Source organism: Pogonomyrmex barbatus, unplaced genomic scaffold (assembly GCF_055798465.1).
Source record: "Pogonomyrmex barbatus isolate J1 unplaced genomic scaffold, ASM5579846v1 scaffold9, whole genome shotgun sequence".
Lineage (NCBI taxonomy): Eukaryota > Metazoa > Arthropoda > Insecta > Hymenoptera > Formicidae > Pogonomyrmex > Pogonomyrmex barbatus.
Genome location: NW_028297193.1, coordinates 1,696,504 through 1,713,897, shown reverse-complemented (window position 1 = coordinate 1,713,897; position 17,394 = coordinate 1,696,504). Strand labels below are relative to the sequence as shown.

Here is a 17,394-nt window from a genome sequence, read left to right as displayed (position 1 = left end):
CCGACCATGCCACGGTCGCTATCATTCCGCGGCATCGTTACCGAGTTGTCTGCGCTCCATCGATTTTCCTCGACCTTGTGGCACGCGGCGAAGGCATGAATTACCTCGATACACTCTTTCGCCCTTTCGTCTGTCGTTCTTTCTCTCCGTTTCCTTCCGTACGTCCGTGCGTCCGTGTATCTATATCGAGCGCACAGATATACGATAGACGATCTACGTTTTTCCATTAATTTTCCACCGCTGTCTCTCTCGATAACATCTCCTTCTACTCCGAGAGCACGGAGACAGTTGTCACGGATTTTATATTGCCGGATAAATCGCCGTCCGCCGACTTTAACACCCGACGCTGCTGCCAACCGAAAGTTGACGTCATAAAAGTCAAGTTGCCTCTTGCATTAAAAGCTATTTTAATATTTAACTTTTGTGGGAATTTATAAGGAAAAAAAAAAAAAAAAAGAAGGTTTTTCCTTTAAATTATTTTACGAAAATGCCGTCATTGTATTTCTCTTTTAATGGAACTGGCAGAGGATTCTCTTTTTCTCACGCCTATCTTTTATTAAATAGAAATCATAAGTAAGGCTATATATACCATATATATATATATATACTGGACTGCTTTTAACTTGGTTCTTTACGTGCGCGCCAAGCTATTTCTTCCGTTCCGCGAACGAGCTCACGTGAAGCTTGTGAAGCTGCAGTATAACGAGGCCGAGGCCTCGAGTGTCACGAGCAAACCTTTACTCGTTCGTTAATGGTCTCGTTTTTTCCCATTTTCTTTTTAAATCAGTCAAGATGCAATCGTGAATATCCCGCGCACTAAAGCTCGGAAAGCCCGTTCGGAGATTAACGTTCAGAAAATCGCGATTTTCGCGAAAACTCTGATTAAACTGATCTTCAAGTAGTTATACAGCGCGGGAATGGGAAAATCGAGAGTAGTAACGAGGATATTCGAGGTTCTCTCGTTCTGGAGATGCGCGCGGAATCCTGCGATCCGTTTAACGATTGAACGTCTCGAAATGGCATCGTTAATTGCCGACTTCGTCAAGCATTGGCATCGTGATGGTAAAGAGTAAATGAAAGAGAGCTGAAACGCTAGTCGTCGCGTCTTTGTAAAAATATTCGCTATGTATCTTTCATCATTTTTATGAGAAACAAGGTAGAAACGTTGCTAGAAAAATATGTTTATTATCGCTCGCAAAAATGATCTAAAATTTTGAACACTCCAAAAAGCGATCCACAATTTTATCGCCGGCTTCGTTCTTTTATAACGTTACATAAATTCTGGTAAACGTAGTATTAGGGTCGTCTAGATGTCCTATGTTTATAGTATTTATTTCACGTTCTGTACACTTTTGTTCGTGTTTTTCCACCATCTACTCATCTTTATTCATTGATATTTACGTTGCAAAAAAGCATCCACGAGACTATACGACCGCATTTCTATGAGAAAATGTCGTTTATATCGGCGACAGGCGATCTTCGCCTGTCGAGTTACGTGATCGCATTTACGACCTGTCAGAACTTCTCCAGCGACGTAATGTGATGTAATGATCATCTCCATCGCATTGCGTAACAGGCATCCTGAAAGTCGGTTTAAAGATCGCTGCAACTGTCGGAAGATATGACGGAGGGAGTCGAGAAGCCGTAGTCTTTTCTTTCTTCCGAGAAATGTTGAATTTAACAAACCTTAGCAGAGAGAGAACGAAACTCTTGGTGGTCCCGCAAAATGCAACATCCCGACTGTCAAATTATTTTCTCTTCCTTCCCTATCTATCGTTTGCTCCCGTCGTCCTTCTTATAGGAAATAATATAAAGTGATCGTAAATATAAATGTCGAAATTATATATGTTTTTTCTAAAAACATGGATTGGACAAGTAAAAAGAGAGGTTTTAAGAGATCAAATGCAAATTTAATAAAAAGATCTGACCTTCTTCGAATAATTTCTGATAATTCGCGACTAAAACTTTAAAGCGTTTATCATCGTGCGATGACGGCGACCATTGTGGCAAACGCGTTTTAGAGATTAACTGTCGTGCCGTTTAACATCTATTGTGTCGCGCCTACGTCCGATCGCAAGTAGTATAATTGTGAGACGAAGCCGACTATGAGAATCGGGAATAGGATAAGACACGTTTACGGCCAGTTTGATCGACTCTCCGTTCATTACTTTGTTGAAATATCGATGTGCCGTTCAGCGCCACTTTATTGCTCGCTCTAAGAAATGGCTACAAATTTAAGTTAACTTGCTAATAGTGTGTTTCGGACGTAGATTGATTACAAAGAAAATTAGAAAAAAATTTAAAAAACTATTATTTCACTAAAATATACAAAATTACAATAAAAGTAGTTTGGCAAATTATTATTTTATTAAATATATTTTAATTTCAATTTCATACTTCATATAAATTTTCTAAAATTGTGAATAAGAAATTTCAAGAAATATTGGACCAAGAGTATAATTAAAAGATTAAGAGCAAGAAAAAAATGAATATTCTTTAAACACAATCAGAGTGCTTAGAAAAATATATATTCTAAAAATATATATTCTATGTCAAAATTTGCAGATAAATAATGCTAGATAAGTGATTATCCTTCGAATTCAAAATTTGCTTTATGCCGTGCAATTAAATAATTTACCATGTAATAATTCAATAATTTATTGCCAGTTTTTGAATTTTATAGAAGTCAATGTAGAAAATTAAAATAATAATTTAATAAAAATTTGATGTTAGTAAACCAGAAATAACGACACGATCATTAAACTTGCGCAAAAGAAGGATCGATCACAAATTTGTCGAAGGATCGATTCATCGTTAAAATTTGATCCGATAGAAGTGGGAGTCACACCACTCGTGGTTCTCGATTCGCTAACAGTAATGTACATCTGCTCAGTTTTTACCGAGCTTCCGAGACTTCTTACTAAAGGGTCCAAGGGATTAATCGAGATTAACGACGGGGTCAATTGAAAATTCAACGGTTGGGAGAGACATTCAGCGTTCGTTTCGCGTGGGAGATCACCGGGCGGTTACGTCGGGATAGGGTTAATCCATAGAGACCCTGCGCCATTGTTCCCGGTGGCCCACATTTACATATCGCGTTGCACGTACAACGCCAGACCCGACTCGAACGCAGAGAAAACGTAAGGTGTTAAAGCTTTACACGGCAAAGCGCCGTGGGAGATGGGAGAAAACGTTATCATCAGGCCGGTCTTTGAAGTCAATTTTGAGGCCAAAATTGTATTTCGGTTCAACGCGTTAGATTTTTTTTTTTTTACGGTGCGCGTAATTAAATCGTCAGATTAAATTAAAATTATAGATTTAATTAAAATTTATACAGCACATTACAAAATAGGTTTCAATCAAGTTTGACGGCCATCTTAAAACAAAAGTTGAGACTAAAATCTATTGGACTTTGTAATTGAGAAATTTAATACGTTTGCCTGGAGCCGAATAGTTACTACATTTAGTCGCGCAGTTAAAATTACAGGGGACATTTAAATCCTTCCACGTGGAGTTTCCGCTCACACATGGGATATTAAATAGACAGTTAAATAAGTCAGCGTTTAAATGATGTTATCGAGAGAGCCCGTGTCGAGGTTATTATTATTTTCACTGAATTGAATGATTTCGTTTCGAGGAAACGGTATGCATTTCCTTCCCTCATTAGCCTGCTTATCCGCGAATCGCGAGATCTTTATCTTGGATCCGTCTGAAATCACGTGCGCGTATTAAGCCAAGAGAAATCCAAGAGTAGCAAGAATAGCCGCAATCATCGCGAGCAAGCGGGATTTTCCGTTGCAGGTGTGCAATAAAGACGTTCGCGACGCGAAACGAGTTCCACGTGCCAAATTCGCGTTCGCAGCCGCATGAAAAATAACGGGGAGGGGGGGGGGAAAAAAACACATCGTCCGGTGATTCGATTAATGACAACTTGATTGCGACACGTCGCTTTCGCACGCGGGGACATTGTAGATCGATTAATCGCTGGTGGTGCATCGATCAACACGTCACGCAATTAAAAGATTCCTACGTGCCGTTCGATCTTCGTCAATTTACGAGGATATATATCGCAATCCCGCGATCGTGCAATTTCACGAGAGAAATTTTCTATGACTACTTTTCGTTTTTTTCTCACTGATCCTGAAATATATTTCTAGTTTAAAGCGCGATTAATCATCTTCTCTCCTTTCTCGCGATGAGGATTATTTAGAGGAGGAATTATTACGGGGGAGAGTATTATGCAATTTTAGATTGATGTTCTTGAGCATGCGATTTTCTTCATACTTAATTGGACTGCTCGTTCCGCGATATATTTTAAGCAGCGATTAATATATCAGCGCAACGCATCGATCATTTCTACAAACAATTCACGACTATCATCTATAAGAGATAGATTCTTATATCTAATGTTCAACCTATTTAAAGACCATCTATTTTCTTCTCAAGGGTCACGCGTCTATTACAGCGTATTTCACGGCATGCATTATGCGGAATTTTGTATTCCACGTTAAATATACGAGAGCATAATAATAACCATGCTTAGAATTATCTAATCGTTAACTTTCAGGATTACGCTATTATCGCGCGTCGCTGATGTAAAATCGTGTAAAAAAAGAAAAGAGAAAGAAAAAAAGGTGCAATACTGGTGCATAAATGCCTTTTGGACGTGCGTCAATATTTATTAATAACTTCATCGATCATCGTTTGCTTATTATTATAATAAATTAGCGAGGGAACTTCCGATATATTGTCGACCGATAGTTCAAACGAAATTGGCTTCGTCGAAAATAAATTATAACAACGATACATGTAAATGTCCTTCAGGCTTGCGTTAATATATATATTAGCACCTCTATTGACGGTCCATTTGCAATAAATTAATAATGTTTGAACTTCCAATGGCGTAATTCGTACAAAACGGTTTCAGACAATATTAATTTTTGTATTCGAATAAATCGTTTCCGTGATTAACTCTTTCTCTCTGAAAGGTTAATGATTTCGTCGTGGTAAAAGGAGAAAAGCGAGTGTGGTTACTTGCCTTCGACGATCTGCTCCTTCTTCGCCAGAATCAGAGGTATTGCGCCGGAAGCACTCATGATGTCTGCTGCAGCTCACGTAGATTATACCTTCACACGCGTACACACGTACAACCGGAGAGTAACAATGCTATAGCAATAACATCCACAGTCTCCCGAGACTCGGCGGCGCGCGGGATCGATTTATCGAATGACAGTTTCTATTCTCGTGCCGGCGCGGATTTCGCGCGCGAAAAAAAAAGGGAGAAAAAGGCGAAGAATCTCGGTCGGGAGAATAAGACTCGTTTCTTTTCCGTCGTCGAAAAGTCGCCGGTAAACTCACAGCGGCAGACCGTTGGTCTCAGCGATCCGCGAAAAATCGTCCAGATCGGATGTCCAAAACGCACGGTTTATTCTGGAAGCGTTTGCGCGACTAGACGAACCAGTAGAAAATATCGCCGATAGTCAGACGGAGAAAGAGAGAGAGAGAGAGAGAGAGAGAGAGAGAGAGAGATTCGGCAAATCCAGAGATCCTCAAATTTTCATGGAGAATCTGGGAATTAATACGTGACGTTAAACTCGAACATCCTATATACTTGTCATTGTTTTTTAAGTTGTAGTTAATATAAAATTTATAATAAAAATATTAATATTGTTATAATAAAACTTGTCCGACTAGACTTATCCCTTTTTAATTAGTTGCAATGTTAAAGCTATAATATTACAGTTGTAAATAAAATGCTTATATAAATTTATCGACACAATTGTTATACCTTTATGTAATTGTAGATGAATAGATTAGAAAAATCAAATAATTATTGAAGCAATCAGATTTGATATAATCAAAAATATTGAAAGATCACGGACGTTGTTTGCTAGTTTCTTGTAGAATATCGCCTGAAAATGTAAATAAGGTTTCGATCGATCGTTACTAAATTGGCTTTCGATTCGCTAATGCTTCGTGGACACGACCAAGCGATTTTATGACCCGACAAGAGATTCTGTTTTTTGCAAACGTTAATAAATATACCAGGAAGCTTGAAAAATCAGATTGAAGTGACAATTAATGTGGAAAAATAAAGGGTCTCGCTCGGCCGGGTAAATTAAAAAGAAAACCTAGATAAATTCTCGGAAGTAAACAAACGTAGCTAAATAAAGTATAAAAAAAAAAACCTAACAAAATTAATCGCTTAAAATATGCGAGAAGCACGTGTATCACGCTTACGAGTTGCCATTCATTCGTTTAATTTTTATCTTTTTACCGTTTTATTTGCTTGATTAGAAAAGCGTAATGCCGGTTTACGTTGCACTCGTTGCGAGCGATGCAATATTATGGGAGGGGAAAAAAAAAAAGAGTTAACGCACGCTCCGCTATTTCTATTACAGCGGTCGATAAAACATAACGCTCATCCAGCATGTATCACGCCATATCGTCACGTAAACCTACATACAAACACATACAAACAATAAATAAAAAAGTGTTCGTAGTACCGTTACTGTCGTGACTTTCGACTCAGAAATACAAGAAAGCCATCCGATTCAATTAGCGGCGATTGATACCCGAGATGAGAGACGCAAGATACACGAGACTGTAAGGGTGTCGCGTGTCATTAGACGTTAAACTTTATTCATCATTTTTATGAGCTCTTAATTGCCCTCAAGCGTAATGGAGTGCGCGTAACTCACTTCCTTTTAACACTCCTCGCGTCACGAACAACAATAAAATTTTCTTGAGACTTTAATCGAGACTCACTCCGTTTCGTCACGTTCATCCGCGATTCCGCGGATTTATTTTAATTCGTATATACATAAGCACGTCGGTGCTTCGTTTCAACACGCGAGACTCACAATGGCGCCGCACGCACAATTGCATTACGCAAATTGCGTTACAAAGTATCGCGCGCGATTACATATAAATCGCGGATATCACGATAGATAAAGTCAATGTCGTCAATGTGGTAATTTCGATTCCGCCGGTCGTTACATTTCGTTCATTTACGCGGAGCATCGATCCCGCATGTGACACCGTTCGCGTTAACGAACAAACGATCTTTCACATGTGCGCCTTCCCTCCCTCTCTTTCTCCCTCGCTCACTTCCTCTCGATTTCCGAACGAGGTCGAGGGGAAAAACCGTTGCCGTACGACGAACGAATCGAAAAAGTCTCGTGGTTGGTACTGAAAATTGACAGCGACACCTCCCTCCCGAATGATAAATGGTGGATAAAACGATCCGTGAGTTCGAAAGACCAAAAGCAGGACCGTTTCGCCGTCATACTGTGAATTATGATCCACGAGGAAACATGTCTCATCGTTGTTTGCAGAAATATTGTTACGATAACCCATTAACATAACGTAATAGCAATTGCGATGCAACTTGAAATCCGACAAATATTATGATATAAAACGACAATGTACCAAAAAAGATGGTAGCGAAAATGATAATAGTAGAAACGGAGAAATGATATCTTTAGGTAACAAAAGTACGAATAATAACGAGTGCAACGTTCCGTATAAAGAAACAAAGTCACGATGGCGGAATTCGTGGAAAATTAATAAATTAACACATCCGCATGTGCAACAAGTCGTACGTCGTATTGTGCCACATTCGTTACGAACGTTATGTCTGTGAAAGTGAATCGCCACCGTATAAACGAACCATCGCGATTCTTGATTAATTTTTTACCGGACAACCTGAGCTAATGCTTCTTCTATTTTCGTACAGGTGTCATCGATCTCGAAATCGATTTACTCGCCGATTCGCGTATCAACCGTGTCTGCTAGCGGAAATCGAAGTAACTCTACAAAATGTATATCATATTTTTGTATACCGCCTTCCTTGCCTTCCTCTCTGCTGGCACGCGATTGTTTCTATTTAAAAGTTTATTTCTCAATCTGCTTTCCTCCGGAATTATTCTCTTCCTAAGATATTAATGTTCCTCAATCTCATATCGTAAAATCTTAACGATAAAATCATTTTCTATATATGTTTCCCATATATATGCTCGTCTTTGCGTGCATTATGTTATCTTCATTTTTAATATTGCTTTCCTTAAATTATTATTATACTACGCTATTTTTATCAAGATAATCAAAGTTTTGAAGCTTTAACTTTAATAAGATTATTATTCAAAAATGTGCACACACACAAATTATCTTTATTTATTAGTATAATACCGTGTTACTTTTCGCGTATAATTCCCTCGCGACCGCATAAAATAAGATTAAAGATGCGAATCCGCATTATCTTGCCGTACCACTTTTTTTTCTATTTTTAGCATTAACTGTAAATTACACATTAATTGTAAATATTCTACAATCTTCTTTTATTTCATCGTAAGATTGTCTCCGTTGTTACATTGTAAAACTATTATACTTTTACTCAATTATTAGTTAAATAATTTTTTAAGAGTAATGAAATATTAAGAGAAATCTTTCCAAGAAAAAAAGCTGTCGCGCTAGCATTCTGGATCCCCTTCTTGCCACGAACAAACTATCTATCCCGTAAAGAAGTTCTGGGACTCATCTGGATATACTCGAGACAAACTTTCCAAAACTCCTCTTCAGGATCTACTAGATCGTCCATTGAGGATCCTGGAAAGGCGGCCTAGTTACACCCGGATAGACTCGGAATGCGGATGGATCGATGAAGCCGCTACCTTTTCTGCTATCGACGTCACGTGATCTTCCAAAGATCACAGTTTGACAATCTATTCGAACTGTGTTTTGACATTTTAAGTAAATGCTCTTTCAAAAATATAAGAAAATTAATATAATTTGCAAAATCTTTTCGTCATTGCCGCGTGACTTTTTCGGCAACAATTGAAGATATTACGACTCAAATTATTCAAAGATATCTTTAAACTTACAAAAGTTACAACGAAGAAATCGTCTACATATTATTTTTGCCTATGCCATATCGTTCATGAAATTTCGTCATCATAATTACATGAAAAAAATTGTTTACATTAAAATTACTACAATTAGATTTTTAAATAAAAACAATATTATTAACAATATTATTAGCAATATTAACGCACTCAATATCAAAATACATCATGAGGATATATCAATAATAATCCTGACAAGAAAAAATTGATTGACATAGATTATAGAATATAGAAAATTACATCTGAGTGCTTACAATCAAATATATGCGTAAAATTGCAAAACAATATAAATATTAAAATATTTTTTATATTTTCATATCTTTTCTACTTTTACTTATTTTCTTATTTCACATTTGTCTATTATTTAATTCCTTATTTTTCTATATTATTTGTATTTTTTATACTTTCTATGTAGTAAATAAATATATTTATTCTTAGAAGATTTGTAAATCTTCCCTCCTATTTTCATTTTTCTTCAATCTTCTCTCATTTTTTCTATTTTTATAATTAGATATATAACAAAATTCATATATATATATATATATATATAATAAGTTCTTCTTCTAAGTATTCTTCTAAGAATAAGTTAGATTATATATATATATATATATATATATATATATATATATATATAATCTAACAATATATATTTTATTAAATTATCTAAGTATCTCTCTCCCGTAATTGTATTATTATCTCCAAAATTTCTTTTCTCTAAAAATTTTTTTGAAGAGTTATTTTATTGAAAAGTTTCTCTTCGAGACTTACGTTATTTCGCATTCCAGTTTATATATTCTTTGCCTATCGGATATTCGACTCACTCGAAATATTCCTTTGTTCAGCGGGATCTCCGGATTTTTGTTAGGGAATAAAGCCAGAGACCACCTTCATGCCACGAATTAGGAAGAATCGGGCGTTATTACGCGACCACCTTGAGCGATCTCGCGATCAGCTCGAGCGAACGAGCAAACGCACCCTCTTCTTCTTTCACGCCGTCGCTGATGCTTTACACTCTGTACGGCGATCTACGTCCGACCACAACCTACGTAGATCACTTACGATCGATCTCGACTGTCGCCTTCGGGCGGGACACTGCGGGACCGTTCCGGGTGACCCGGTGAGAAAGACAGAAATAGAAAGAGACGAAGAGAGAGAGAGAGAGAGAGAGAGGGGCAAAGAGAAAGTGAGTATACGACGGAGAGAAATAGAGATGTCACCTCTCCGTAAGGATCGGGATGTCGCGATGTCGTAATGACGATGGGGATCAGGATAAATTATCGGAGCGATGGGAAACGACGTGACGGCTGGGATCGACACACGCACAAGTGGGTTTTTCGCGTTTCGCGTCGGGTATCGGGGGTTGGCCTCTGCCCCACTCACCTGGTAGCCGCGTAGGGTGCGCACCTACTACTACCCGACTAGAGGTAGGCTACCACCCGCCAACGACCGACCCACCCGCTCACTACCTAACCACCACCCATTCCGCCACTCTACTGCTCGACTCGCTAACGGCGAGTTAGGAGCTCTCTCTCTCTCTCTCTCTCTCTCTCTCTCTCTCTCTCTCTCTCTCTCTCTCTCTCTCTCTTCGTAGATACGTATTATGTACACATGCCTCTATACATATATGTACGTGTCTGTGGGCATATTGACTACCTACGTGTATGTGCCAGATGCGGCCTGCGGGTTGTTAATGCGTTCCGCTGCCATTTGGCAAGGCGAACCGTTGTCTCGCCGAATCTGATGCGGATGGCTCACCTGTTAACCACTCCGGAAGCCCGACAGCTACGTTTTTAGTGAAAACGAGGAAAAATGATTTCAACGGCGGTAGCAATTCATCAGCCGCGGAAAAAGGAAGCGGCCGCGATAACAACCATCTCTTCGTTCATATCTATTAAGGCAATATACGTGTATATGAATCATCCCATTGCGGGATATTCATTTATCAGTGCATTTTGTGCAGAGGTCGACATATCTTGAAAAAATTAAAATGATTAGCTCTCTACGAAAAATTCATTCAACATTAATTTATACATCATATTACAATTTCAAAAATTATGAGATATAAAATTAAAATAGTAATATATATATATATATATATATATATATATATATATACGCTTTTTTAAAGTTCGTAGTAAAGAAAATATTCGCGAGATATTTTGAAGGAGCGAACGATAAACGCGAGATGTCAAATCACTCAAATTATGGTTAAAAAATATATAATATACTTTATCCAAAACGCAATAATGAAATAGCTATTTATACTATGCTCTATGTTCACATGGCACTTCATGATAAATAGTATGGCACAAAAAAATAGTAATTATTGCATGATAAAATCAAGTATTATTCATATTAAGATTAATGATTAGGTAGCGTCGTAGAAGTTACAATCGATGACATGCAAACATAAATGTCTCGAGATAAAATTATCGATTGTAGAGCACAGAACCCTAAATAAAATTTCATAAAATAAAAATTCCAAGAATCTTTAGAATCTTTGCGAACATGATGTAAAGATTCAGTGCATTTTAACGATCATAATAAACTCAAGACAAAGCAATTCTTCTCACAAGTATGTCTGGAATGTTTGTTACATTGTTACGTTATCTAAATCGAGATAAAGGCAAACGTGCGATCGATATGGTTCGCTAATATACAATATTAGCTGACAATGAACGTAACTATTTGCGATACTCGTAATGTTGTTTAATTTTCGAACAGAAACTATCAATAAAAGATAGACAAAGGTATGATTTGACTTTGTCTTGTTGTAGAACTGACGTGTCAAATGACATATAATCTTTCAAATGATATATAATCATTTTCGAAAGGAGAAAATGTTATTTAGAAGCAGAACTATGATGAAATTAATCATAGCACAATCGGCACAATTCGTCCCGCAAAAGGGTGTCCGCACGTGGAATTCAATATCTCGACGCGAATGCGGCATTCCCTCCGAGGAATATATATGTCGATTCCGGCATGTGACATATGTATCCGTCGTGCATACATATCGCACAGGTCACAATCCTAGGACTCTTAATTTAAGGGAAAAGAGGAGGTAGAAAGGCCACCATATTCGTACCCCGCTGCTGATTGCAACCTCGGTTTCCTTTCATTTAACGACGTGCTGTGTCCTGTACGAAGATTGCAACCTGCACTCGCAGCCCTTAATGGGCCGTCCCGCGGGACTCCCTCGTCCGATCGTACCTATTCCACTTCGTAATCGAATTTTGTATACGCCAGACGAATCGTTTGACAATTACAAGTAACAATTAAAGTATTCTTTTCTTCGGAATGAACAAGGAAACAAAGATAAGGATGAAGGTGCGCCAAATTGAAGCATCTCAATTTCTACCTTTATAAATAGAAAAGATCAATTTATTCAAATATCTATACCGGCGCGAGGAATGTCAGTTTTGCTCTCTATAATTGTCGATACAACATCGACATGAAAATATTTATCAGTGCAAAAAAACAACGGCGACATTTCGATCCAATTATAAATTGACAACGCGTAGGAAAGTAACGACCGTTATAAATTAGTATCGGCAGACCAATAATTTGTATCACGCGATCCTCGTCAAGTTTCCGATAATTTCGTACGTTCGTTTAATTTGTAGCCATTCTTTGTTATCGTCGCTTCATAAAGAAAATAATTATACGTGATTGATATCTTAAAATTAACGACAATTAAATTAAATTAAATATAAAACTATTCTCATGAGTTCGGCGCATTCATTTACATCATTTCTTCATTTTCGATCGTGCAAAAAACTCTCGTCTACAAAATAACCCTTTATTAATATATTATATCACGTGCAATATGTAGAGAGAAACGGGGAACATGATTTAAATTATGTTCGGAATAAACAAAATGACTGATTTTGAATTAATTAATATTGGCAGATATTGATAATTAACGTTGGAAATTTTCGACGATTAATATTACTCCGCGAAGGACGAGCGGACAAGCGTGGCCGAATGTGCGTTGATTCTTGTTAATACGAAATTAATTTATTCTCTTCGACGCGGCATAATTATAGACCCGATCCGAAATAAGGATGCAAGGATTTTATCATGCAATAATTATTATTTTTTTGCGAACTTCCGTTCGAAAGAAGGAGTTGGATCTGGACGCAGCGTCACGTGATCAAGACCAAGGCTCTCCCGAAGGCTCTCGACCGCTCTTCGAGGCTCGAATCTCGACGCTCTCGACGAGGGAAGAAAGGCGTAGGTGGATCGCATGCCAGCCGCCAGTTAACAATCGAGGCCTCTTCGCATCTACGAATAAAACCGCGGCATAGAGCAGGCGCGCAGTAAGGTCACAGACAATGAACCTCATTTCCAGTTCAGGGTTCTGACTTGGTCGAAGACGATGACAACGACGGTCACGACGGGCCATCAGCGTCACATACCTCGTGACCCCCGATCGGAAGGGGAAAAACGATCGATCGCGGCGAGATCGGATCGCGAGATTATACACTGTCGTTTGCATCGCGTGTACTATAGACATGTCGGCTTTGCCGTGTACAATGCAGTCTCGAGTCTCTCGCCGTCCAATGGTCATTACAATGAACAGGGCGCTTCGTAAAGAACGAATTCCTTAGTAAAAATTAGGTAAAAATTAAATTTAAAGTAAAAATTATCGTTGGAGAGAAAAAATAAATTTCTTGAAGAGACTTGGATCTAGTCGCGGGAAATAATAGAGTTCACTTGAGTTCCTTCAATCTTGACGAAAAAAGTTTCTGAAGTTCTAAAGTTGATGGATCGATGCGTTGTTTCTTTCGTATATGTGGGGATTACATAATGGGTTGTGGTACGTAATGGGGGGGTTGCTCTAACACGTAACCCTCATCACGTTAAAAAAAATTCTTATTTTTCTCGAAAGAATAAATAAACAGTGATAATTTGTTTCTCGGAAAGAAATGTTACAACAACCTACTGACAATCCGATGACAAATCCGTGACGCAGGCTCGCGTGACACGTCGCGGAGAATGAAATGCCGTCGTCGGATTTGAATATTTGCATCGCGCTTGCAGGAATCAAGATCAGCTCGCGCCTGCGGATTTCGCGCGATAACGTGACAGACCTCGTCGCGCCGAGGCTCCACGAAGGTCTAGGATAGAAATTGCGTGTCGTGATCCAGTTAATCGGCCGAGGCCTACATTCGCGAACGCGCGCCCGAGAGATCGTCTACACTCCGCGCGCTCGAATAAGGTCGTAGACAATGAACTTCGCGTTCGTTACCTTCGAATTATCTTTGAACGAGGCGAGGCGACGTCAACGCGAAACATCTGCTGTTGTTCGCCAGCGGAAAAACAACGATAATACGAAATCTCTCTCTCTCTCTCTCTTTCTCTCTCACTTCGGTATTTCAAGTAAAGAGACACGCAAGGAATAGGAAATATCGAACATTACGTGCGCCACGCCTAGACATTTTCACTTTATTACTTTTACTTTTTCGTATCCCATCTATCCCAACATGGCTAATAGGTTGTCGCTCTAAGTGCTGTTACACAAAGGATACGAGTCATCGATAAACAAGAGATGATCCGTCTCAATTTGTTACTTTCGTATCGAGTGTTCTGCGTTCCATTTTCTATCTAATAGCAGTAACAAAAAATTAAATATAAAAAAGATTGAAGATTTACTGTACGAAATCATTACGGAAATTTATTTAACAAAGTCGATTTAATAGTTCGCAAGAATTTCTCGGCTTTTTGTTTAATTTACTCTAACGCAAAGTTTTTATACTAATATAAATTATTGATAGAAAACTACAAGAAACTTACAAGTGAAACTTGTACATGGAATCATCTTCAATTTTTCGATTTATTTTAATCTGCGATTATATTTTAAATACCAACTATGATCTCTCTTTATTACAATATAATTTCAAGATAATTTTCTTAATCGTGACAGGTTTGGGATTAGCATCTATGATGGTGCCGACAGTCTTGATTAATTAGATTAATTCGCGTGGAATCTACTTACACAGGCAAACGCGATTAAATGCGTCTTGCAAGTCATAATTAATAACGCGAGCAAAGAGATTAAAAAACTAATAAGCTTCTTTCTCGGAGTTCTTTCACGGAAACTTGAAGAGCCGTGGAAAGCAACAATAAAGCAACAAGAGAGAACAAAGTGAAAGCAAAGTAAAGAAAAACAAGATGTGGGAAAAGAAATCGTGTATGCGATATGGTCTTCGTCTATTTTCCTTGCGGAAACAAAGTGGAGAATAAGAACATTTCATCTCCCGGCAGGATATTAAATGTCGAAAAAGCTCAAGGATCATCTCGCGATGTGACGCACTTGCGTGCATTATCGGGAAACACGTAGCCGGGCTCTTGTTCGATTACATCAGAAAAATCTATGCACGTTGTGCAATACCAACTTGGCATTAATCTCGTATTCGTTGCGAAGTTTTCCCGAAGTTATTCCCCAGCAAATGAGCGATTCTTTCAACGGCTACGAAAGTACATTATCTTTATTTGAAATCAAGTCTCCCTGTTTGGTTGTTTCGTCATAAAGAATCACGATACTTCGGCGAGAGAAAGAAACAGAGTTGTCTGACGCCGAAATGAATTAGATAAAGAATGATATACGTTTTTTAAGGAGTGTTTTCAATGCTGACAAAAGGGTGTCGCAAAATTGGACGAACTTGAGATGGTAATTTAACAAATTTGTTCGCGGCGAATGTGTGAGTATTGTACATTCCATTTGACAAAACGTTATACAAATTCACACGTCGAGTGATCTACGGTGAAAAAAAAATCGCTGAAAAATCGCGCGTTTATTTATTTACGATAATTTTTATTTTCAGTATAATCGCGCGTATTCGACAATTATTATGCGTTGCAATATATTGCAATAGTTATTATCATGTCACGTGTAATAATGCCGTGTTATGATATCACGTAAATGTGATTATGTTACAATTAATTGTAAAATAATTGTATCGCCTCTTACAAATTATAAAATAATATCCTCACACGGAACATTGGTACACATTATCGATGATTAAAATTAATGCTGTTATCATCCACGCGGCAATTTTACGTGGACTAGTATTCCTTTAATCTCTCGAGCGAACAATCGTAATTAATTGTCGAAATACATGTGTGTCATATTAAAGGGAACAGAGACGCGTGTATAATAATGAAACTCATCGATCAGCTAAACTAGCAACAAATTCGCGCTGTTATGGCTTAATGCTAAAACACTGAGGGCTTCACTTAGGAATTATCTATCGAAATAAACCTATTATCGAATTAACCTGCATCGAATTTCATGAAATGCATTCGAACGCGCGAATTAGAGAGACGCGCCGGATGACGTTTGTCATTTCACACCAGATTTCAGAACACAATACATAACATTTCTAAACGTTATCATTATATAATGATCAACTACCTTTAAAAATTTTAAATCGCATAATAAAATACTAGAAATAACACAGATTTTAGATACATATTATTTAACTATTTTAACCTCATTTATTCGCTCGACAATTTTTTTAATTTTATTCTTTTCTCATTACGTCTGTCATATCTCTTAATTCCACACTGCTTTTCGATACAACTCTTTTTATCTCTTCTTCATATGTTTTGTCTATTTATTGCTCTTGATATCTAATACGGTTAATCTTTGATCACGATTCGATTTTTCTATTTTCTTGCAAGGAATATTTCCTTGGAAATATCTACTTCTCAAGAAACTTGCATCACGATCTCGCGCAGAATTGACAATGTTAATATATTCTTCGAGAAGTCACAAACAAGTTATACTGAAACATGTGTGTTGCCCAAGACTCGTTTAAAGTAAACCTGTGGCGTTCACGACCAAGTTTGATCCAGGCAGACGTGACGACAATAATCAGAGGATTATGCATCAACCTTGACTGTCCAGTTATTATTAAGCGCAGTAATCACTCGGATCGCGCGTTTGGAATTGCGTAATTAAAACGACCAGTCATTGCTAATTGCTGTTTTCTTAAACAGTTTATGCGGTTCATACCGCACGATAACGAATAAGAACGAATAATTTTTTTCCTCGTTTACATTCTTGTTCACATTGTAATTTTCCGTAGTTATTTTTCTTCGCGCATAACTGCATTTTAAACATGCATTCCATATGATTAATTTTTTTTATTTCACAGCTGAAATTGTTATGTATTATTTAAAGTCGCGTTGTTTTTCTCTCGTGTAATTTGTACAATTTTAAAAGAAATTAAAAAAATATATATTTAAGGCGTACAATCATATGTTATTAAATAATTATTTTAACTTATTAATATAAATGCTAAGAGTCTAATTTAACTAATTATCTAATTTAAGAATTATCTGTGTGTAGAAACATTTCGGTTATATTTTGCATTTTTTTTTCCTTTCGACAACTTTTATACTCAACAATATGTCACTACGTGTCTACGTGCCGTATTTATGTGCCGATTTTCGTTGCGCTGCTTCAATCGACTTCCGGATG

General features: G+C 37.6%; 1 protein-coding gene across 3 annotated transcripts in view; it reads right to left on the bottom strand.

Annotated features, from left to right (window-relative positions):
• Positions 1–17,394, bottom strand: part of kcc (solute carrier family 12 member kcc) — a 74,012-nt gene that overhangs the window by 43,870 nt on the left and 12,748 nt on the right. Inside the window, exons 1-2 of one of the 3 annotated variants that reach the window (XM_089084732.1) lie at positions 9,672–9,811; positions 5,039–5,448 (exon numbers count right to left, since the gene is read on the bottom strand). The exons of 1 other annotated variant lie outside the window; for it this stretch is intronic. In XM_089084732.1, the coding sequence (XP_088940858.1) occupies positions 5,039–5,096 (58 nt within the window). In that variant the 5' untranslated portion in view covers positions 5,097–5,448; positions 9,672–9,811. Of the gene's footprint in view, positions 1–5,038; positions 5,569–9,671; positions 9,812–17,394 lie in introns of those variants that run through there. One more of the 3 variants, XM_089084731.1, reaches the window with a different exon arrangement.